Here is a 25,507-nt window from a genome sequence, read left to right on the forward strand (position 1 = left end):
TGAGACATTCAGTGGGGTGCAGGACAAATTTAAGACCTTGACCTTTTTACAACAGTTCGATGCAGCCTACACAGGAGGAAACTTCTCAAAATCATCCAAAGTACGCAGGGCTGCAAGTTTTCTAAAGGGGAATGCACTTCAATGGTGGACCACTATGCTTATGCAGAGCACCGCACCAAACACGTGGGTAGGTTTCAAGCAGGTGTTTTCAACTGCGTGGCTTACCACGACTTTTGAAGTGGATATCATGACTGCTTGGCATGAGCTGAATTCCAATAATTGCCGTAATTTGGAGGAGTATAACAGCAAGTTTTGGGCAGCTTTGTTGCCTGTTAGCTCCTACCGGATTGTTCCTTTCACTGAGCAGGTTGAGAAATATTGTTGCGGGCTGCCTAAGAAGTTGAGAGACTACTGCACGAAGACTCAAGTTTCCAATATGTCTCAGCTTATCGAGACTGCTAGCACGGCATATGCTTTGATGCAGGGGAGGACTTCTGGGTTCAAAGGTGGATAGAAGCAAGAATCTAAGAATGGATCTTGTGGGGATAAGTCTGACAGAAAAGCTAATCGTCAAAAGGATGAACGTAATCGTTTGTCTCCAGAGTGGCCAGGGAGGCTATAGATTGAAGAAACTCGCTGAGAAGTGTTTGGTTGTTTGATTGCACCAGAGTTCAGCTGTTGAGGGCTTTGTCTTACAGTTGTTCAGCCGTGTTTGGCTGGTTGGCCACTTGGATGTGCGATTGCACGAGTGGTTCAGACAATGGATGCTATTGGGGTCTATGTTGCATGCTTTGGTTGGCTGAGGATACAAGATTGTCTAGTGATTGGATGCCATTCACCGTTTGAAGTGAGCAGGGAATTACAGGGTGGGTTGGACGGGGAGTCTGCGCGCGTTAGTTTGCCTGTGGTGCAGCTTCCCAGAGACCTTTGTAATCAGCCGCTTGGCTTCAAATGAATGTTAAATAAATACCGCAAGGGGCGCCAACGTTTGGGGCCAATCGGTGTCTTGTTTCTGAGTTGTGATTTGTTCTGTGGTGCATATTTACTTGTCTATATACTGTGTATGCTGTATTTAAGTGGATCCTACCACCCTTTACGTTGTTGAGATTGTTTCAGCATCTATGCAATCCTGATTTGGATTCAATTCCTTACAATGACACTTTGGAATTGTGTGGTTTTCTTGAAGCAAGCGTGCTATAGGAACCAAGTGGATCTACAAATCCCGTCTTGTTGCAAAAGGTTATGTCCAGCAACAAGACAGGAGACATTTGCACGCACTTCACACATCACTACTATCAAGTGTGTCATTGCTATTGCAGCCCATCCTCATTGGCAAGTGTATCTAGACATCAGTCCGCACAGAGACTTGCATGAGAAGGTATATGTCACTCAGCCTCCTGGTTTTGAAGTTGAAGAATAGAAAATAAGGCATGCTGCTTACATAAAGCACTTTATGACTTGAAGCAAGCACCCACGCTTGGTATGCCGAGATACATGCTCATCTCCTCAGTCTTGGTTGTCAGAACATCCCAACACAGAGGACAGCCCAGCAAATTTGCAAGTGTGATGCAAATTTGCTGATTTTATTACTCTATGTTGATGACATGCTCTTGATTGTACTGCCTGACTCAGCATACTGCAGCTTTTAAGTCTGATTTGCAGAAATCATGTGAAACAACAGATATTCAGTTTGCTCAGGTCGAGGGGGGGCATTATGATGAGGCAGTCCAAATACGTTGGACAGCTCTTGTACCATTTTCAGTTTGAGGATTGCAAACAAATTTCAACTCCCTTGGAATCTGATTTCTGATTCTCTTTGGAAGACACAAAAGAGCCTTTTGATGTCATGTCACTCTTTATCAGCAGGCTGTTAAATGCTTGATCTATTTATGTCACATACGGCTTGATCTTCAGTATGCTGTCTCTTAGCTGAACACATTCATGCATAGCCCCAATACATAGCATTGGCAGGGAGTCTTTCAATACTTAAATGGCACTCAAACCTTGCCCTTCTTTACAATCATGGTCGTCCTCTTATCCTGCATGCTTTTACAAATAGTGATTGCGTGGATGTTATGACACCAGAGTGTCACATAGTGGCGACTGTTTTATGCTTGGCACTTCATGTATCTCATGGTTCAGCAAAAACAACCTACAGTTGCTACTTCTAGCTTTGAAGCTGAGGACAAGGCAGCCTTTACAGCTACGGTTTTGTCTAGCTCCGGAAATTGTTAGTCAAACATCTCCTACCACTATCGACACTGACAATCGAATAGCTTTAGGAATTACATAAAATCCAAGGTTTCATGCTCGGACAAAGCACATTAAGGATCGTTATGCCAAATAAAGTGGGAGAGATTTTTTGACAAAAGTCTTCATAAAAGCATTTTTCATAATCCAAATTTGAAGCTTTCGGCAAGCTTTACACTTGATTCTCTTTGCCACTTGATATTTACATCCCTGTACTTCCAAAGGTTGCTACATCCTTTCTAAATGAATATCTACAACCATGGTATATCTCCTGAGACATTTCTAATGTACTTCAACCATACCATAGAGGGGGGGTTTGTTGTTAGTGTACTTGTAGGCCCAATAAGGCAGTTAGTACTAGGGTTAGTACACCTGTTCCACAAATGACAATCCGTAGGACAGGTAGTAGGTTAGCACATATTTTCTTGGTACTTGCTTTTAAAACAAGCCGCACTTTAAACAACTTTCCAGCATCTCGGCATCTGTGCCTACGATATGTGTGTGTGATGTGAGCTAAGCGCTTCCCAACCCAACATATCTTCTTATAATACCCAAGCATACACCTGGAAAGTAACAAAAGGACAATCTTTAGCTTCAAAAATGAATTAAACAGCTGCAATCACGGAGGAGGGAAGGGGGGGAAAGAGCGAGGGGGGGGACGTGACAGAGGGATGATGTTTTCTTACCCTAAAGTTCTCCTTCAAAACATCAATGGATCTTCGAGTAATATGGCTGACAAGTTCGTCTTCGTGGTCAAAATGCCGACCAAACATTTTTTGTGTTTCCTCTGGAGTGCTTCCAACAATCTTCAAAACCAAGTAAAGATGCAATTGTTACATGATATCAAGGGGCAAATTCAAGGCAATGTCCTAACAAAGTTTCTCTACTACTTGATATGCAAGCAACCAGAAAGATCTATTTTTCCTTGAGAGCAAAGCATAATATGTACATAGCAAGATGCGTGTACGTGCAACACAGGCGCTGATGGACAGACAGACAGATATGCACAGACACACTTTTTGAGTTTTCGCAAATATTTTCCCAAGTGGGCTACTATATTTACTGCCTATATCGAGCACATGTCAGTACGCCATTTCCTCCTTAGTTCGCCTCCTATATGAATGTCATACTAGTTTGCCAGCTATATGAATGATATATAATTGCCACTCTCTCTCTCTCTCTCTCTCTCTCTCTCTCTCTCTCTCTCTCTCTCTCACACATATAGACCCTTCAGTCTTTCGAAGACTTAAATGAGCTCTTTATCCCCCCCCCCCCCTCTCTCTCTCTCTCTCTCTCTCTCTCTCTCTCTCTCTCTCTCTCTTTGTGTGCTACATGTCACATGATCTAGAGGTGGCGAGGGGCAGGTGGGCAATCAAGGTCTCAAGAGGGGAAAGAATATGCAAAATCTGCCCCACTAGAGAGCTAGAAAATTAGCAGCATGTACTCCAAAGGTGACACATCCATGCACACATCAGAGAAAGCTATGGGGACAGCAAAAGCAACCTGACAAATCTGCTGGAGCAACCAGCCAAAAAACTAGGAAGCTACCTAGAAGGAGTCTTGGAACACCGCAACAAGATACTCGGGCTAGCACACAAGGTAGCTAAACAAGTACTCACTACATAGCAAGTCTATAATATTTTCTTTCACTACTATCACTATTTGCTAATAATGATCACCAGTCCCATAGATCCTGAAGGATCTCACACGTAACACAATCATGTCATATCATCTCTCTCTCTCTCTCTCTCTCTCTCTCTCTCTCTCTCTCTCTCTCTCTCTCACGGCTGCTGGTGCCCGTGGCGCACCTCCCGTCTGATGCACCCTCCTCACGTGGCCCCGTCTACCTCACCCCCTGCTCGCATGACATCCGGTGTGGCTTGGCTGCGCAGTCTGTGCACTCGTGCCCCCTGCTGCTGTTTGTGCGCTCACCCATGGAGCTGGGGCTGTTGCACCCCCACGTGGAGCTGCTACGGGCTGGGCAATAACCCAGCAGCCCACTGACCTACCCCCCCTCCCAGAGGGTCTGATACAGCCTTTTCTTCTTGCACTTTTTTGGGGGTGAAACCATGGATTCAATTATTTAATAATGGAATTTACAAATCACCACCACCAGGTGTGGCATCCAGAAGCAGTGTTCTAAAAGATGTAGAGAAATGTCACCCATATGATAAACATCATATAGGGATGTATGCAAAAAGAATGCGTAGGTATCTAAAGAGGCATGGGAAGACATGCAATGGTTTCTATCATGCCAGATGGTATCCATGTACATACATACACGTGTGTATCTATCTGTGTGCGTGCGTGCGTGTGTGTGTGTGTGTGTGTGTGTGTGTGTGTGTGTGTGTGTGTGTGTGTTTTGGTAAATCACCAAAAAAAAGTGTGTGTTTTGGTAAAACATACAGCCAAGTAACCCTGCTTCTCATTGGAGAAGCACATCCTCCGTACACTCTAGTGTCACATGGGAGTGTGCTTCCATATTGAACCAAAGGAACCCTATGGAGCTATTCCATACCTCGCACCCTGCTGCTGGTCTTAGTCTACCAGACCGACAAGAAGAGATGGAAAGGGGAGGTGGGGTAAGGGAGACAAAAGACTCAGCATTGTGCTGCCTTCTCCAAATCCGACCCGTGCTTCTGCTCCAAATTGCTGCCTCACATCACCATCGGCATGCAGACCTGAGCTGCTGCCATATGTTGTTGTTGGCAGGCTGTTCCGACCTCCAATTTCCTCTGCCTCATGTCGCCTCTGGCAGGCTGGGCCCGCTGTCCCAAATCTCCACGAGCAGCTGCATCAGATCAGCCTGGGCAGACTGATCCTGCTGCCTCAGGTCACCAATGGGCAGGGCAAGCCGCTCCTGCTGCCTCAGCAACCGTCTATAAGAGCCCTTCAAGGGCCTCTGTTACAAGTCGCCTTGGTTTGTCCCTGCTTGTAGGTAAGCCGCCAGACAAATGCTTACCACTAGGGGAAGACCATAGCTTGGAAAAGGCTGCTGCGAACAGGAATTCAATCAGTAAAATGTGTCCATGCTCAGGGCAAACACCTCCGAACTGTTCCTTGCTCCACTGCCGCAGAACACCTTGAGCCAACTGCTGGCATCACAGATCAGCCCTGCTGTGGCAAACACCTTCACAGATTGCGCCTGAAGTCTACCCTCCCTCGGTCCTTGGCCAACCTAATCATCTAGTACCATGTGAGAGTGGTGCAGTGTGGAAGCATACATCGCAGAGAGAGAGAGAGAGAGAGAGAGAGAGAAAGTCGACACAAGAATGCGGCAATGGCAACTGTATAGACAACATGGGAATCACCCAACAAAGGAGTAGAGTGCTCAAAAGATACATCCAGCATTGGAAGGGGCAGGGCCTTTAATAGGGCTGCCGAGTGGCCGACCCAGGTCCAGCCAGGTGGCTGACACAGGGTCAGTCAACCGACCAGGTCTGGTCAGTTGACTCGACCTGCAGGTTGGTTGATGCGACCACGGTTTGGCCCTAAACTGGCCTGGCCAAGTGGCCCTACAGCCTGGGCCATTCTACCCTACCTACTGCCTTGGAAAAGGCCTCAAACAGGGTGGGCACACCCACAGAACAGCCCTCACTCACTATGAGATGTACATAACTCCAATACCTTTGCCACTGCATACAACAACCCTTTAAACATCACTATTAACATGACTCCTTTTCAAGTACTTTAGGGACATACTCTAATAAAATCTTCAAACTTTATACTACAGCATCGAGTTGCCCTAGCTGACAAGAAATACTCACATTCGATCTTTGACGCACTTAATGAAGTCTACAAACCATAGCTCCACATAATTGTAAGACAATAAGCTACTTCCACGATCCTACATTGCTCACGATTCTAAAGAAACACTCAACAGTAGGTTACAAGTTGGAATTATCACCATTTTGGGGTAAATTTCATCACACTTTGAGGTTAAAAGCATTATTCCAACAACGAAGATCAAAGCCACTACATTCCAAAGATTGCATTCCAGACCACAATGACTCATTCAATGACATATCTTGATGACTCCAACGCTTCAAGGTAACAGATAAGGAGATGCAAGAGTACTCTAACAGTTCTTCATTTCCACCATGGTCTTCTTTGAGTGTCATGAGATTTGTGACTTCCTCCTTATAGATAGTTGGATGAATGGACACTTGTGGAAGGGTATGCCCCTTCGATGGGACACGTCCCGTGAGGAACAACCCTTCACAAGCCACCTAATGATGAGCTACAACTCTCCCAAAGAGGCATACGATTCTAAAAGCCGCCCAATGATGAGCTACAACTCTTCCAAATAGGCAAACGGTTATATGAACTTGTACTTAAATAAACCTCAAGAGTTGTGGATGGTCGATGTATGTACACTTGTGGAAGGGTATACCTAGATGAATCCAAGACCATTCCCAAACTCATCCTCTAAAAACACAACATAGTGCAGTTTCAATCTCATGATAGTCACTCATACAGTTGAAAACCATAAACTCCCTCACACATAGCAGGGACTAGATACTATAACATCCCCACTGACGTCATCAGCGCCCAACAGGGGGTGTAGACCATAGTATAAAAATATGCTCTCACACATACAAATCCACACACCCACACATACTTGAGCATCCATTTATACTAAGTCTTCATACTGAGTTTCTGTCCACACTCCGGAGGTGAAGGGCAGACTCAGCCACGACGAAGGCTAGCACTAAAGGAGAAGGCTAATCAAAAAGTAGTCCAAAATCTCTTCATTCAAGCTACAACTGCTTGTGACGTCTAAACGATTTCACTTTAGTCTCTTCCAAACGAGCATCTAAATCTAACTGATAGGGCAACACACCATTTAGAATAGAAAGAATTATCGCAATACCAACGGGTTGCAACATGGACGAAAACTTCACAAGGTGAAATTTGCATGTCCGCTAATACGACAGAAGCATATACCTAGATGAATCCAGGAACATTCCCAAACTCATCCTCTAAAAACATAGTGCAGTTTCATTCTCATGATAGTCACTTATAAGGTTGAAAACCATAAACTCCATCACGCATAGCAGGGACTAGCTACTTGTGGAAGGATATGCCGTTTTGACGGACACTTCCCATGAGACAACCCTTCACAAGCCGCCCATGACAAGCTACTACTCTTCCAAAGAGGCATACATTTTATGAAGGCAGCACTAGTACTTATAACGTACCTTTTCATAAAGGGTTGCACCCCTCAAAATAGGACACACCTTTTCATACACATACCATTGAGGCACACAAGTCCTTTAAATGTAACTCGTCACTCTTTATATAAGAGACGCCTCATTCTATGGATCACACATATTTGAACATTCTATGTGATAGAGAATTCTTGTGTATTATCCTTATAGACTCTCCTTAGCTCACAATATATATTACGTTACTAGGATTTCTTACACATGATAACTTCACCAGCATAGATGGATCGAACCTGATTGGAACAGTCCAGATAAGTAATAACATTGGAGTTAAACAAGGATGCCCTCTTCTCCCAAATCTATTTGGACTGTCCATTTATAAACTAGACAATTGGTATGCACAGACACTACTACTATTACTATATGCAGAGAATGATGTCTTTGCAACAGATAAAAAAGGACAATTGTCTAAACAGACACTACTACTATTACTATATGCAGAGAATGATGTCTTTGCAACAGATAAAAAAGGATTGCAGACACACCTCAGTGCATTGAGCACATTCTATCAATCTATGGCATGCAAGTGAAAATCACTAAAACAAAGTCATGCTCATTAGGACACACAAAAAACAGATTTGCTCAACCTTCAAAAAACAAGAATTAGAGGTAATCACCCTGAGTTTGAAGATAGTTACAAGGGGAAGACCTATGCAGAGAAACACAAACTAGGTAGACTAAAAGCATTTATTCGGCACAATCTATGGGCATGCAAGTGAAAATCACTAGAACAAAAGTCATGCACATGCAGAGAAACACAAACTAGGTAGAATGAAAGCAGTTATTCAGAATTCAAAATAAAGGCGTGAATGCACATATTTGGAATTGGGATATTAGGAAATCCCTATATACTAGGTTCGTACAGACAATCCTTTACAGATGCCAAGCATTGGCCCATGGACTCACCAAAGAATACTGGAAGAGGATAGAGAGGGTAAAAAAGAGATTCAACAAAAAGAAACTGGGGATCACGTTGCACAACCCCTATCCCATCCTACTAGCAGAAACAAGAAGCACTCTACCCATTAAAACACAATGAGCGTATCACACAAGGCAATGAAACGACACAAGGGTTGACACAAAACAGGGATGGAATGGATGACTCATTGAAAGACAGATGCCTCGAATCCGCCACACACAGAGGTGGCAATAGGAGTGTTTGTAATGCATAAAATCTTAGACAATATACAGCAAGAACTAATAAGGAGAAGAATGGCATTCTCAAGAAAGAGGTCGACCCTGTGCTGATTTACAACAAGGAAAACAGTAAAGGAAAACATCTCTTCCTTCAAGAGAGAACAAATCTTTGAAAAAACACTACAAGCTCTCATGACATGGAAGTGGAAGCAAGTAGGAGGGGTCATTCAAAGGGAAATGAGGACATGCAAACTCTGCAAAAAGAAAGGCATCGAGGATGAGCATCACACTCTTGGGCAAACTAACCGATCTGGAAGAAACAACATACAGACTGACACCTGAAAATCTGCATAGTCTGTCGGGCAGGCAGCAAAAGGATTGGGACATGTCATGGGCATCTGTAGCCCATGGCATCCTGCCTACATGGCAGCTCTACAGTTCTGTTCCTGCAGTTCAGGAAAAGACTGCCACACAACCAGCCATAGAGTCAGCAAATGGGCTGCATAGAGCAGCCTTACTGTCACGGGGGCGTGAAATTCTAAGTACTTTAATGTACTACAAGACCGTGACAACTTTGGTTTTAAAAGTCCAAGCATGGGCTTAATAATGTGTAATTAAACGCGGCATGGTGCCTAGCACATAAGCGTAATTAATCCCTAGGCCCAAAGGCATTCCAAGGATTTAAAAGAGTGGTTGTTGGGAAATGATGATGTGGCATTTTTAATGGGCCCCCCTAGAGGGCCATGTACCTTCAGTGGCCCCCCTAGAGTTCCAGGTGGCTCTAGTGCCTTCTACATGCTCCTTTGCCATTCCTGGACCTTCCTGGGCCTTCTAAACTTCACGTGTGGGGTTTTCTCTCTCATCTTCTCCCTTTGTTGAGATTTTGGACTGGTTTTTCAGCCTCCTTCAGCTGAATTCCGTTTTTCTTCATAACTCCTCACCAGTTTGGATTCCTCGACTTCCGTTTGGCCCGATGGCTTCCCCTCTCCCTCCCCTTCGTAGTGATATGCTTTTCCCTCCGTGCGTTTGGTAAAACGCGCAGAGCTGAGCACTTCTTTTGCTGGTCAAATTTGCAAAAGTGGCTTTTTCTGGACCTTTTTGCTTCTACCGCCTCTTGGGCCTCTCCTCTTGCAAAGCTACAGCTTTCTGTTGAATTTCAAGTGGTCCCACGCGCTGGTTGACTTGTTTTTCTCAGTTTTGAAGGACTTTCCGGCGATGAAACTTCTCCAAAACCTTCTCAATGCATTCCTCTCTGAAGCACGCTTCTTTTAAGCCCAAGAACTCCCATTTCTTTGCGACAGAAGTGCTTCTTTTTGCATTTTTCAGTGGAATACTTGCTGGTCGGCAGCTCTTGTAAATGCTCTTTCTTCATGCCTTTGCACTCCTCTTTGGCTAAGAATGCAATTGGGCATTGGCTACTATGTCCTCTTGGCGATTGAGGACTTGGTTCGAGTTTTCACGGCTTGGTGAGTTGTGATTTTGCTGCTGCAATTTCTTTTTGCCATAAGCTATTGGTTGGCCTCGTGTGCCGCCTCTTTCTTGGCTCACAAGTGCCCAGGCTAGTGCTACATGAGTCATTCTTTGGTTGGGTACTTTGCTGATTTTATTTTGGAGCTTTGAAAAGCTTTGTGAATGCCATCTGGAAAGCACTCAAAGAGAGTGCAGCTGGGTTGCAGTGTGATTGCATCTGGACAACTAATGGAATTGCACTCGGAAAAGAGAATGCCTTTGGATTGAGCCTATGGGTTAAGTGCACTTATGTGATGGTGTTCTATGCTTGAAAGCCTTGCGAAGGCTTAGTGAATTGGGGCTGCGTGCTCAGTTGCAGGGAAGGTCTCCCAGATGCAACTTGTAATCATTTCACTGTGAAATATAAAGAAATACCGAAAGGGGCACCACGGTGTTTGGGGCCAATCGGGTGCACTTGTCTATGTTTGTTGAGCAGGGGCATTCTAGCCTCCATCCCTTTTTCAATGGTTTTGTTTGTGAACAAATGGGTAAATGCCAAATGGTGATCATGCAATGGTTAATGGTTGTGATATATGCTTTGTGAGCTGTAAATCAGTGTTGAAGTGATTAAAGGTTTAGTTCCACTGCCCTCTAAGTGATTAGAGGCCGGTTTCATTGGTTCCATTGCCGGGATACCACACACTCTTTCTCAAGAGGTGGGCCTTGGTAGTTTGGTGGAAGGATATCTTTGCTGCACTTTTTGACAGCTGAATATTACAACCACAAACATGGTGAGTACCCATGAGCAAGAGAGCTCCACAACTCCTCAAAGGAGAAGGCAGGAAAGCCTTAATGATCCAGCTAGTGTACAGCTGCAGGGAGCACAACAAATGCCTTTTGAGCAGGCCACACATGAAGCTACAACTGAGCTCAACGGTGATACTAGTTCTAGCAGTGAGTCAGATGATGCTACTATGTTGAATGCACAGCTTGCAAGTGCAGTGACTGCTTTGACTCAGCTGGCTCAAAATTTGGCTCAGATTGTGCAAACAAAGGCCAAGAAGAAGAAGAAATCAAGAAAGCACAAGCACGGAAAGAGTGAGTACACACATGCATCAGCTTCTCATGGGGGACTGCACACTCATGCATCAGTTTCCCATAGGGGCAGCCATCAAAAATGACTCAAAAAGTGACTTTAGCACTTGAGAAAGAGGTACAAAAAGTACAGCCAGTGCAACAATATGAGCAGCCAGTACAAGGCCTTGGTTTGGGTACTTCGACTCCTCAAAATAATAATGTGCAGTCCATAAATGTGGCTCAACCACCTCAGCCATATTTGAGGCAGCAACCTGAATATTTTGGTACAGATTCTATCTTTGATGCTATGTTGATTTCACCGCCAATTGGGCATAGAAAGCAAGCCATGTATGACAATGTGGGAATGCAGCCAGGCATGCAAGCCACAGCATATGGTCCCATGCCTAATGTTCAGCCAAGCATGGCTCTCCCTAGTGAAGGGAATGCTGCAAATATACAGCCATCTTTGGGACAGCCAATATAAAATGTATATAAAGAATTTAAGGATGGTGGTTCTCATGTCAAGTTTGATACATATAATGCAGTACAGGACAGGTACAACGCCCTCACATTCCTTCAACAGTTTGATGCTACATTTCTTGGGGGTTTGTTTACAAAAGCATCCAAGATGAGGAAGGTCGCCACATTTTTGAAAGGCAATGCACTTAAGTGGTACACCAACCTTATGCTTCATGGAGATGCACCTGCTACTTGGCTGGAATTTAAGCAAGTGTTCTCTTCTACTTGGCTTACTCCAACTTTTGAAGTTAAAGTACTTTCACACTGGCATGACTTGTCATACAAACTTTGCAAGAATCTTGATGATTACACCAAGAGGTTTTGGGATGTTTTGCTGCCATTGAGCTCTTACAGGCATGTTTCTTTGAAAGAGCAAATAGAGAGGTACTGTTGTGGATTGCCTAGTGAGCTACGTGATTATTGCATCAAAACCAATGTGGATTCTATGACTCAATTAATTGAGAATGCAAGGACAGCATATGCATGGATGCAAGAGAAGAATTTGGGCTTTATGGACAGCAAGAAAGAAGACAACAAACGGGCTGCCAAACACCAGGATAAGGACATCAAATCTGAAAATAAAAATTAGCAAACGACCGTTTCAAAAGGGAGGAAAAGCCCAATTCAAAGCTGGTCAAAGGCGTAGACGACTTATAAACAGCCCCGTACCAAGTTATCTGATGAAGAGAAAAAGTCACTCATGGAGCAAAACAAATGTTTTATATGCAAAGGAGAGGGACACTGCTCTTATGATTGCCCATCCAAGAAAAGAGACCGGTCAGATGATGATAAGAATGGTGATAAACAGGCTGATCGGAAGGGCAAAAGGCCTAAACCTTCAGCAGGACTTCGTCTAGATGTGATTGGTGTTGGAGATAAGTGCACACTAAGTGTACTATTTCCTAGTCTACATTTGTCTAAGTCTAAGTCTAGTCTTTATGTCTTGAGTGTGTGCCATGTGGCACTTCTACAATTATCCCATAAGCACTCTTGCTTTATGTCTTGTACTTTGGCCCATATATTCAATGGGTCACATCATTCTAATCTATCAGTCTAGCTTGTGTCTTGTCTACACTCTTCTCAAGGTATTTCTAGTCTTTCAGTCTTGTTATTTCATTTCCATTTTCTAGTTCTAGTTCTTGCTTCCATATTCCAACATGGTATCAGAGCTAGGTTGATCCCTCTTCTTCCTCTTCTCTCCCCTCAGTCTGCCTTTTCTCAGATCTCTCTCCCGCTGCAGATCTGCGCTCCCTCTTCACATTTTCCCCTCTTTCTGCCCCGCCATTGCGCTCCAAATCTACGCGACAGATCTGTGCGTTTCTGCTCCAGATCTGCGCCAGATCTGCGCATCATTTCTGCCAGATCTGAGCTCCAGATCTGTGCAAACCTGCTGTCACATCTGCACCCGCTCCTGCTGTCGCTCCTGACAGATCAGCGCCGTCCGTACAGGCGTCCGTACTCCACTGTGACCGTACGCCGTCTGTACTTCGACGTCGTCCGTACGTACCTGCACCCGTTGTACCAGTGCTGTACCTGCACCCGTTGTACCAGTTCAGGTGGCCTCTACTGCTGCAGATCTGCCTGCCATTTCTGTCCTGATTTCGTGAGCTGAAGGAGCTGAAGCTTTTTTTATCTCTGCCCAACCTGCATTCAGTTCTGCATTCAGTTCTTGCTAAGGTACTGTACATTGTCTCTTTCAGTTTGCTGAGCAGTCCTTTTTAATCCTCATATCTGCAAACTGCTGGTTCCTCCTACTTCGATGGGCTGTCATATGCTATGGCCCTGACAAAGTGGTGAGAGAACCGGCTTCTGGGATCTCTTCCTCTCATTTATTTTCTGCAATATTGTAAGGGAATAGACACTGCCCTTGCATCCTAGCAAGAGGTAAGACCTTCCAACATGGCATCTTCCTCTCATTCTCTCATATCTATCGACAAATTCAATGGGTCCAACTTTCATACTTGGCAGATCAAAATCAAGTGCCATCTTATGAAAGAAGGCCTTTGGGACATTGTTCACCGTGATGCTCCCGAAGGTCCATCTGAGCAAGTTGTTGCTGCCAAGAACGACAAAGCCTATGCTATCATATTGCTCGGCCTTGGAGATGATTACATTCATCACATCTCCGACATACAGTCTGCTCCTCAAGCATGGATCACTTTGGACACTCTTTTTGGAGCCCGATCTAAAAACTCTAAGATTGCACTTATGATCTCATTCTTTGATCTACATATGCAGGAAGGAGCTACTATAGCCTCTCATGTCAATTATCTTCGCAGTCTTATGGTTCAGCTTGCGTCAGTCAAGTCTCCCATCTCCGAAGATATTGCTATTGCTGTGCTTCTCAAAAGCTTACCTGACTCCTATGCTACTCTTGTCACTACCTTCAAGTATCATAATAATCCTTCTCTTGAGGGTATCATCAATGCTCTCCAAGAGGAAGAAAGAACTCAACAACGAAAGGTAACTGACACTGCATTTTTAGCAAAGAAAGGAAGTTCTAAGGTAAGAAAGCCTTACACCCATTGTGGCAAAACTAATCATGTGGAGAAGGACTGTTTCAAGGCTCATCCATGCACCATTTGTGGCCGTGATAATCACCGGGAGAGGGACTGCTACTCCAAAACCTCTACATTAGCTCCTGTATCTACCTCAGCCCATGTTGCTGCAACATCTCCATCAGCTGATCCTGCTGTTCCTTCCTCACATGATGAGAAGTGGGCTTTCTGATTACTTCTATGTTTTGTCTACCACCTTGACCACCGATGATGTAGGTCAAGGGGTTCTAGTGTCTTGGTCTTTCTATTTGTCTACAATCAGTCTTCTGTCTATCTAGTCTTGTCTGTCTGTCTATTTGTCTATCAATCTGACTGTGTTTTAGATCCATCTTGTCCTTACCCTTGTGGACCCATATGAGGATATCACTTGAGGAGGGGTGTCTCAGGATCATTTGTCTATCATGTTTTCTATCTTGTCTATCAGTCTATCAGTCTGTCTTCTAGTCTTGTCTTTCTGTCTTACTCCTAGTGTCCACTTAAGGAGGGTGTTGGAGATAAGTGCACACTAAGTGTACTATTTCCTAGTCTACATTTGTCTAAGTCTAAGTCTAGTCTTTATGTCTTGAGTGTGTGCCATGTGGCACTTCTACAATTATCCCATAAGCACTCTTGCTTTATGTCTTGTACTTTGGCCCATATATTCAATGGGTCACATCATTCTAATCTATCAGTCTAGCTTGTGTCTTGTCTACACTCTTCTCAAGGTATTTCTAGTCTTTCAGTCTTGTTATTTCATTTCCATTTTCTAGTTCTAGTTCTTGCTTCCATATTCCAACAATTGGGAGTTTGCCACATGCACATGATGAAGAGGAAACAAAAAAGACTGAGATGTGCAGAGCATGGGGAAAAATCAGAAATCAGAATTGTTTGTTTTTCTTTGATTCTGGGGCAAAGGCGAATTTCATAACTCCTGATATGGCAGGAAGGCTTGGCATCAAGCCTGAGGAAATGGGGCCATCCGGCATGTGTGATATGGCCAACCCTGAACTCAACACACCTATCACTCCTATCATTGGCAAGTTGAGAATGCATATCCAAGGATATCAGGATGCAGAGGACTTCTACATTATGCCTTTGCCAGAGTGAGTGATGCTTTGCTTGGGATGCCTTGGATGTACAGGGTGGGGGCTGATGTGCAGATGAGAAACAAGAAGATTTCTTTAACTCATAGAGGCAAAAATCATGTACTTGATTTAAAGTTGAAAGGGGAGTCCATCCCTGTAGTTTCAGCTTCTTGTATTTCCAATGTAATAAAGCGTCATATTTCAGCGTACTTGATTTTTATAAAAGAGGACAGCCAACCAGTTCAAAAGGCTCTACTCTTTCTGCTTTAGATAGAGAAAGGGCTGCTTTTATTTCAGATTTTCAGGATTGTTTCTCAGATGCACTTCCTCAAGAATTACCTCCCAAGAGGCCCGAGGATCATCAAATTGATAATTCCAGGAAGCTCACCACCTAATATACCTCCCTATCGTGTCAGTAAGGCACAACAGGAAGAGATGTCATAAGTGAAAAACTCTTGGAAAAGGAATTAATACAGCCAAGTAATTCTCCTTATTGTTCCCCTGTGTTGCTTGTGCAAAAGAAGGATGGCAGTTGGAGAATGTGTATTGATTATAGGGCTTTGAATAAAGTCACAATTAAGAACCGTTTTCCAATTCCACGCATTGATGATATATTGGATCGGTTGGAAGGTTCCTCAATGTTCAGTCGTATTGACCTTAAAAGTGGATACCATCAGATAAGGATACGGCCTGAAGATGTCTACAAGACTGCCTTCCGCACTTCATTTGGCTTATATGAGTTCCTTGTGATGCCTTTTGGTTTGACTAATGCACCTGCCACATTCAATAGAATGATGGACAGAATTTTTAGAGCACACAGAAAGTTTGTGGGCACTTTCTTCGATGACATCATTGTGTTCTCTAAAAATGAGCAGGAGCACAGGAAACACCTCACTATTGTGTTTCAAGAGTTGAAAAGACACAAGCTATTAATAAACACCAAGAAAAGTGAGTTCTTTATGCATGAGATTCATTTTCTCGGTCATATAGTGTCAACGAATGGAGTCAAGATGGATCCTGCAAAAGTTGAGGCCATAAGGAGTTGGCCAATTTTGAAAAATCTGCATGAAGTCAGAAGCTTTCTTGGGTTGTGTTCATACTATCGGAGGTTTACAAAGTACTTTGCAGAAATTGCTTCTCCCTTGCATGCTTTACAAAAGAAAGTTGTACCGTTTCGGTGGGGACCAAAGGAAAATGCAGCTTTTGAAGAGCTGAAGCAAAAGTTGTAATCTGAACCTGTTATTATCTTGCCAGATCTTGCAAAACCCTTTGCTGTAACTTGTGATGCATGTGGGAACAGCATAGGAGGCACTTTGATGCAGGATGACAGAGTGGTTGCATATGAGAGTATAGTTCTCAAAGATGCTGAATTGTACTTGCAGACATACGAGAAGGAAATGTTAGCAGTGATACATGCTTTGACCACATGGAAACATTACCTTCTTGGAGCTGATTTTTATGTGCAAACATATCATCAGTCACTTAGATATTTTCTCACGCAGAGAAAATTATCTAAAAAGCACATGAGATGGGCTAACTTCCTCTCAATGTTTCATTTTCAAATTGTACATGTGCCGGGTAACAAAAATGTCGTGGCTGATGCACTTTCTTGGAAACCATAGCCTGAAGCAGTCTCCAAGAAACCCAGTGTTTCAGCAGTGAGCATTGCTTACAACAATGTGTTAGATGTGATGAAAGATCAATATGTTAATGATGTTGATTTTTCAACTATTTATGATCAGCTTTCTGATAATCAAAGGCATGATCACTATATGTTGAAAGAGGGTTTCATTTTGATGCATGGACGACTCTGTGTCACTGATCAGATGCGACAGAAAGTCATAATGGAAAGTCATGCTCCTCCATATGCAGGACATAGGGGAATTACAGCAACAATTACAACAGTGGAGCAATACTTTTATTGGCCATCTTTGAGGAAAGATGTGGAAGAATATGTGAGAACATGCATGTTTTGTCAGAAAGTAAAGTTTGACAGGCAAAAGGCACCTGGGTTGTTACACCCTTTGCCAATTCCAGATAGACTATGGCAAAGCATAGCTATGGATTTTGTGTTTGATCTTCCACGTACTCCTACTGGACATGATGGATTGTGGACAATAATTTGCAGGTTTAGCAAACAAGCCCACTTTGTGCCAGTAAGAAAGAAAATTACAGCAGATCAAATGGCCAAATTGTTTCTGCAGCATGTCTTCAAGTATCATGGGATGCCATCCATAATCAGTGATAGAGATCCGAGGATGACCAGCCTCTTTTGGAGAGGGCTGTTTGAAAATATGGGCACTACGCTGAATTTTTCGTCATCTTTTCACCCGCAGTCTGATGGACAATCGGAGCAGGAAAACTCTACCAGCTTGGATATGTTTAAATGCTATGTCTCAGACCACAAAAGCAAATGGGAGCATTATTTGCCTTTGCTGGAATATGCTTACAATAATACGGTGCACACATCCACAGGTAAAGCACCTTTTGAAATAATGGAAGGTGCCACGAAGATACCTCCCATTTTGCATACAAAAGAGAAAATCTTCGAAGCTGATCGTTTTATGGAAAGCCTTGAAGAGGCTTACAAGAAGATCAAATATGCCTTGCAAAGAAGTCAGGACAAGCAAAAAAGAGCATCAGATAAGCACCGCAGGGAATTGGTATTCACAGATGGTGATTGGGTTTTGCTGCGTTTTCAGAAGGCAAGGCTGAAAAATAAGAAAGGCAAGGAAAGGTTGTACACAAAGCTGAACATGCGTTACTATGGTCCTTTCCAGGTTTCTGAAAAGATAAACGAGGTAGCTTACAGGCTGAAGTTGCCTCTGCATTGGAAGATACATAATGCCTTTCATGTGAGCTTATTAAAGCAATATCATGGAGATATTCCCGAGGATTTACCTGATGAGGTGCAGCCTGAAGTGGAAGAACAGGATGAACTTCTGGTCCCAGAGCAAATTCTGGCACACACAGATAGAAAGCTCAAGGGTAAAGTTATCCGTCGCTACTTGGTAAATTTTCAAAATTACCCATCACTTGATGCGAAATGGATGAAGGAAGGTGAACTGGCAAATTCACCTGGGATATTGCAGCTTTACCTTGATGCTTTTCAGTTAGAGCCGACTGCGGTCCGGGCTCCTACAGGTAGTTCAGCAGAGCGAGCGTCTTGAGCATTACCTGGTGTTCGAGAGGGAGGTAGCGCCTCCACTCCCTCTATACAGATGGGCTCACCATGATTTCATGAGATCGCTTGATGACACTGTATGTTTCATCCGAGTTACTGAGCTGACAGTATTTCTGCTGTGAGACTTCATGATATTGATGCATCTTGACTATTGATCGCCGAGGATCACATAGATTTTGAGCAGTGTATATGGATGGATGCATGCCTCTCCTAGCCATATTTTCATTGTCTCTGTATACTATAGCTGCGGCTTTCTTGTATACTCTTTTATGCTATATTTCATGCTCACTCCTGTGTTTTGGGGCAGCAAATTGTGGTTTGTTGTTTCAAGAGAGGGGTATGTCACGGGGACGTGAAATTTTAAGTACTTTAATGTACTACAAGACCGTGACAACTTTGGCTTTAAAAGTCCAAGCATGGGCTTAATAATATGTAATTAAACGCGGCATGGAGCCTGGGCACATAAGCGTAATTAATCCCTAGGCCCCAAGGCATTCCAAGGAATTAAAAGAGTGGTTGTTGGAAAATGATGATGTGGCATTTTTAATGGGCCCCCCTAGAGGGCCATGTACCTTCGGTGGCCCCCCTAAGAGTTCCAGGTGGCTCTAGTGCCTTCTACATGCTCCTTTGCCATTCCTGGACCTTCCTGGGCTTTCTAAACTTCACGTGTGGGGTTTTCTCTCTCATCTTCTCCCTTTGTTGAGATTTTGGACTAATTTTTCAGCCTCCTCCAGATTTTTCTCAGTTTTGAAGGACTTTCCAACGATGAAACTTCTCCAAAACCTTCTCAATGCATTCCTCTCTGAAGCACGCTTCTTTTGAGTCCAAGAACTCCCATTTCTTCGCGACAAAAGTGCTTTTTGCATTTTTCAATGGAATTCTTACTGGTCGGCTCTTGTAAATGCTCTTTCTTCATGCGTTTGCACTCCTCTTGTCGGCTCTTGTAAATGCTCTTTTTCTTCATGCCTTTGCACTCCTCTTTGGCTGAGAATGCAATTGGGCATTGGCTACTATGTCCTCTTGGCGATTGAGGACTTGGTTCGAGTTTTCAGAGCTTGGTGAGTTGTGATTTTGCTGCTGCAATTTCTTTTTGCCGTAAGCTATTGGTTGGCCTCGTGTGCCGTCTCTTTCTTGGCTCACAGGTGCCCAAGCAGTGGTACATGAGTCATTCTTTGGTTGGGTACTTTGCTGATTTTATTTTGGAGCTTTGAAAAGCTTTGTGAATGCCATCTGGAAACTATGTCCTCTTGGCGATTGAGGACTTGGTTCGAGTTTTCAAAGCTTGGTAAGTTGTGATTTTGCTGCTGCAATTTCTTTTTGCCGTAAGCTATTGGTTGGCCTCGTGTGCCGCCTCTTTCTTGGCTCACAGGTGCCCAAGCAGTGGTACATGAGTCATTCTTTGGTTGGGTACTTTGCTGATTTTATTTTGGAGCTTTGAAAAGCTTTGTGAATGCCATCTGGAAACCACTCAAAGAGAGTGCAACTGGGGTGCAGTGTGTGATTGCATCTGGACAGCCAATGGAATTGCACTCGGAAAAGAGAATGCCTTTGGATTGAGCCTATGGGTTAAGTGCACTTATGTGATGGTGTTCTATGCTTGAAAGCCTTGCAAAGGCTTAGTGAATTGGGGCTGCGTGCTCAGTTGTAGGGAAGGTCTCCCAGATGCAACTTGTAATCATTTCACTGTGAAATATAAAGAAATACCGAAAGGGGCGCCACGGTGTTTGGGGCCAATCGGGTGCACTTGTCTATGTTTGTTGAGCAGGGGCATTCTAGCCTCCATCCCTTTTTCAATGGTTTTGTTTGTGAACAAATGGGTAAATGCCAAATGGTGATCGTGCAATGGTTAATGGTTGTGATATATGCTTTGTGAGCTGTAAATAAGTGCTGAAGTGATTAAAGGTTTAGTTCCACTGCACTCTGAGTGATTAGAGGCTGGTTTCTTACACAGTCAACCGTAGTCAGCAGGTTGGCAGGACAGTGCAACAGTCCAGAAAGCAGCTGTACAGGGTGTACAGCAGCCCGCAGACATGCTGCAAAGCACGCACGAGTAGGAGCAGGAGCAGGGACAGGAAAGGAGCATAGGCCCAGTGGACACGTGGCAGGTCAGACCAAGTCTGTAGCCAAGTCAGTCTGCTGCCCACAGACCAAGTCTGTAGTTACAGACAGGTCAGCCAGTTCCAGGTAGTTGGAAAGCTCAAAAAACAGCCCATGTCTCATTCAGAAGCATCTCCAGCAGTAGCTTCATCAGCTCCAGTAGTGGCTCCACCTCCAGATGCACTCACCACAGCATCCTTAGTAGCTCCAGCAGCAGCAGTCGCAGCAGTCCCCTGCAGTTCCAGAGGCAGCCACAGGCCATGGACCAATAACAGCTTCAGCAGACCTCAATTATTCAGCAGCAGATGCGGCCCCCACAGCTTCTCCACAACCATCCTCTCATGGGATCAGTTCTCCCCTAGCCTCTATTGTAGCCGGCCTTTGACTGACAGAGGTCAGTATAACTGACACTATTATCACACAACTCTGAAATACAGCCAACATGTACCATTGCCAATGCCCACACACAATACTTAGAGCTTATAACCTCACAGCATAGCATCACTGAACCATACAAAACAAGGGAGGCTAGAATGCCCCTACTCAAAAGCATACACAGTTACACCTATTGGCCCCAAACACTTGGCGCACCTTGCAGTATTTATTTATTTACTGGTTAGCTCAAATACAAGGGACTCCCTTCATAAGCTCACCCGCAGGTGCAACCCAGTAAAATGCCAACCCGTGGCTGTGCCAGTGACCAACTCCCAGTGCTATTCTCTTGGTTCCCTTCAGTGGCCATACATATCACAAGCAGAACAACACAGCATCATGCCAAGCAATGCATCCACATAAATTAAAGCAAGGCTTCCCACTGCACCCCCAGGAAGAGAGTATCACGACCAATGCCCCAATCCTCTGCCGGGCCAACGGCAGGGCATCCAACCTTGCAGAAACTCAGCAAGAATGACAGTAGCACAGAGCAAAAGGAGAAGACAAGAATTCTGCCAGCAAACGGAGACTGTTTCAGCTCGAAACAGCCCCAAAAGATGGTTGAACAGCAGACAGCAGACTCTGGTAGGAGGGAGCTGCCCTTGACTGACTTCCAGCACCAGAAAAGGTCAAGAAAGAGAGTGTCCAGCAAGCTGTAACAAATCCGCCATGAATTCGTCCACCAGAATGATGTTTTCAGCCCACAAACACCTCAGAACTTAGTGCGCCTTGCACCAGACAAAGGCCAGGAGTGAGGTGTCCAAGAATATGGCCTCAAATGCAAGAAAGGAGAACTTCTATCGCGAAGAAAGTCAAGAAAACCCTCAGAAAAAGGCCCAGAATGAAGGCGTCCAGGTCCAGGAAGCATGCCAGCAGCACGAAACACCAAGGGGAGGAGAACTGTCACGGAGAAAGCTTCGAAATTGACTTCAGCCAGCAAGAGGAGAGCCGCAAAAATCCGCCATCTTCAGAAGAAGACTCCTCTGGTAGGGGAGAAAACCCAGAACAGCAAGGAAGGCAAGGGAAAGGCTCCAAGGCCTTCCAGGTGCTTCCAGAGGTGGCACACAAGTGCCACAAGGCAAGCAGAGAGCCACACATGGTCCACACACAGACACATGGCAAATGGGGCGTGGGATTTTAATGCCCCTAGGGGGGTCACTCAGCAAACCATGACCCTAATGCTTGGAACCAATAACCCTAGAATATATGACCTCTAGTGGGTCAATTTTTAAAGGATGACCCCAGTGAAGTAAACCAATGACCTTAGAAACTGGAACCACTCTAATAGCACTAGGAGTTGCACTTGTTGCACATGAAATCATAGGTACCCTCTGGACATTAACTAATGCCCCTAGCCTGGCACCCCTAGGCCAAATTTAGTGATAGTTAGTTTAGACACTTCACCATCATCATCACGTCCCCGTGACATCTACAGCATAATCATGGACAATTTCATAGCCTCATATATATCTAGATGAATCCAGAAACATGCCCACACTCATCCTCTAAAGACACAACACATAGTGCGGTTTCATAGCCTCAGCCTAACCCTTTAGTTGGGACTCAGATGCATGCACTCTTCAATGAGAGAACCAACACTGGTACAGAGGGGTATTACTAGTGATTGAGATTACAAGGCCCCAACATAAGGGATGAAGTTGGCGATGACCACAACATAGTGCATTAACAAATTAGTCGTCACCCATGTATTATCTCAAATGGCATTTTAGAAACGTTTCAAAACTACCACGTTTTCATGCAGGAAACGTTTCGTGCAACATATACACACACACACACACAGAATGTGCACTCCTGTTTCATGTCCATCAAATCAAACTTCACGAGACCCATTTTGCAAATTCTATTCATATCTGGATTCCTACCAAATAACACGAATATGACATCGTGCATCCCTATGCCAATTGACCAAGTTTTTCCACATCTGCACATACAATACACACATATATGCAGATCCTGACAGCTACACAAATATGCCATCACCTGCCATGCGTGTTAACACAAGATAACATATGTGAACTCATTCTAGTATATACAAGCCTGGCAAAAGATGGAGGAGGAGTTATTTTACCTTCATCGCAACAGCCTGACCCTTTTTGGCTGTGTCCACCACCTTATGATTTACCTCCATTGAAGCAATCCTTCCAATCTCTATCATTTCTTTTGAAGGAACACACAAAGGCGTGCCAACCTACATACATAGTTTGGAAAAAGACGGGGTTTGGTGAGCATGATCTGCTCGACACACTAAGTAGAAGAAATATAACAGGGCAAAAAAGCTCACATCAGTCCTAGTGTTAGGGATAAGCAAATCACCTTCGCAACACCATCAAGCACATCGACACCAAGTATTATTGGATCCTTCTTGTTAAAGACATACTGAGGCTTTATGCTCAACACACAAGGAAAAACTGCCTCATCTGCAACCTCCTTACGCTTGTCCTCCTTTATATTGTTCATGTAAGCTGTAAATTGGTCAAAAAGGTGGTAAATAATATCTGCCATGAAAATCTTGACACCCAGTTCCTCTGCAAGCTCTTTCGCTTCTGGGGTGACCTTCACATCAAAAGCAAGGATGGTGGCATACTCTTTTTTCTTTCTTTCAAGCATAACACTAGCTCTCATTACGTCTCGTTTATGTACAGGCCCAATATTGATGCCACTGACTGGAATCTTTACAGCTGGGCTCTTCAAGAATTCAAGAAGCGCCTCCAATGAACCAAGGGTTGAAGCTTGTACACAAACACCTTCTCCACTCTTGTCAACACGACTCATGACATTTTTCATATCCTGCATGGCCTCTATCTTCACATCTTCAAGATCATCATCAGGCCCAACTAAGTACAGCTGTGTGCCTGCTATCGCATGTTCAAGCCCCTGAAAATCAAATGTAAACCTTGGTTATATGGTGATTCAAACTTGCAGAGCTGCCAACACACAGAAAAATGGTAAAAGGGCCTCATTACTTGGGCTGTAACTTTAATTCCTTGTGCAGCCTTGAGCTCCTTGTGATGCTGATAAGACCCCTGCATGAGTCACCATCACAAGAAAGATGTCTTAAAAAGTGACACTTAACCTGCAATAGGTTATGCAACCTTGAAAGCAAAAATCTCAGGGAGGTATTACCTTCACACGAAGCTCTTTCATCGGGTGAGGAGTCAGAAGAGCTCTGATATTCGTCACAATAGGACCCTGAATTTAGCAAAGTTTATGAATGAGACACTAGCACCAACACCAGTCTGTAATTGAACTCAAGCATGTGCTTTCCCATTTACTTAAAATTTGGAAACAGTAAGAATTACCTGCATACCACATACTACAATTTGATCACCTTCGTGAAGTACACCATTCACCAAGATCACGTCTATTGTTGTTCCCAGCCCTTCTATAACTTTCACCTCTAGCACTGTGCACTGTAGACATTCCAAATACACATACTTCACACACTAGCAAAAAAGGAGTCCGGATCCGGTATAGATTAAAGCTAAGCAACCAAACCAGATAAAACATTATTATCCCTCATGACTTATCACCTGAGAATCTTTTGCTTAGCAGGAGTGCAACTGGAACATAAACTTTCATGAGACTATAACTAAGTCCAACCTTATAACTTGTAGATCGCTGGAAACAAAGATAACAGCAAAGAGAAGCAGGTAGAGGAAGAGCAAATTTGGCACTAAAAGAAAGGGAGACGTCAAAATTGTACATAGCGTGTGTCTGAAAGCAAGTTCTTTTAATAGCCCTTGCAACAAATAGCTCATTGAAGGGAGAAGAGAAGGACCTCAGTTGCGAACATGTTTGGCGACAAGAAGAAAATGCAGAAATGTCTTGTATGCACCTCCCAAATGCATGAATTGGGTCTAAAAATGGGAATATCACATATGAAAGTTTTCCTTTAGATATTAATTGACGGAACCACCTAGTATGGGAAGTTCCAAAAATATTGACTCACCTGCACCTCACTAATGTACATAAGTTTATCTTCCATCATCTTCTGGGTTAAATGTACCAAAAGCATCAGGAGATCCGGCACTCCTTCTCCACTGCAAGATGGAAATCATGACAAAGAATGCAAAAGCATGAGCAGGAACATAAAGCATGCTTTCTTAAGGGAAAGGCCAATATGAAGAATGGTATATATAGGTCACCTGATTGCACTGGTTGGCACAATGCTGACAAACTTCTTAAGTTCTTTGTTTTTCCAATAAAGTTCCGAGTTCAACCCCTGCTCCTTCAGCTCTGTCACAATCTGAAATCATATTTAAAAACCAAGTCATGAGGGCAACAATAGGGCTACTGAGAGATTTCATAAAAATCTCCTCAATCTCATAATGTACCAAGTGCCCAAAAAAAAAAACTCAATCCGTCTGTTAGCTTGCCTGGCTCAAACGCATTTCAAACTCATTGTTAACATCCTTTGACTGTTGTTTAAGTGCCGCACGAATTGGCGAATTGGGAAGACTTTTCCAGTTGTAAAGCCTGTCAACCTTGAGA

At 43.9% G+C, this 25,507-nt stretch overlaps 1 protein-coding gene across 1 annotated transcript in view; it reads right to left on the reverse strand.

The window, feature by feature from the left end:
- The window catches only part of LOC147896525 (uncharacterized), a 47,896-nt gene that overhangs the window by 18,454 nt on the left and 3,935 nt on the right, over positions 1-25,507 (reverse strand). The window contains exons 2-10 of the mRNA XM_087381342.1: positions 25,393-25,500; positions 25,162-25,262; positions 24,966-25,056; positions 24,316-24,426; positions 24,140-24,205; positions 23,980-24,039; positions 23,330-23,890; positions 23,085-23,204; positions 2,937-3,056 (exon numbers count right to left, since the gene is read on the reverse strand). Coding sequence (XP_087237468.1) covers positions 2,937-3,056; positions 23,085-23,204; positions 23,330-23,890; positions 23,980-24,039; positions 24,140-24,205; positions 24,316-24,426; positions 24,966-25,056; positions 25,162-25,262; positions 25,393-25,500 — 1,338 coding nt within the window. The remainder of the gene's footprint in view (positions 1-2,936; positions 3,057-23,084; positions 23,205-23,329; positions 23,891-23,979; positions 24,040-24,139; positions 24,206-24,315; positions 24,427-24,965; positions 25,057-25,161; positions 25,263-25,392; positions 25,501-25,507) is intronic.

This window comes from Dipteris shenzhenensis, chromosome 11, assembly GCF_047967505.1.
Source record: "Dipteris shenzhenensis isolate YYH24624 ecotype China chromosome 11, Dip_SZ_1.0, whole genome shotgun sequence".
NCBI lineage: Eukaryota > Viridiplantae > Streptophyta > Polypodiopsida > Gleicheniales > Dipteridaceae > Dipteris > Dipteris shenzhenensis.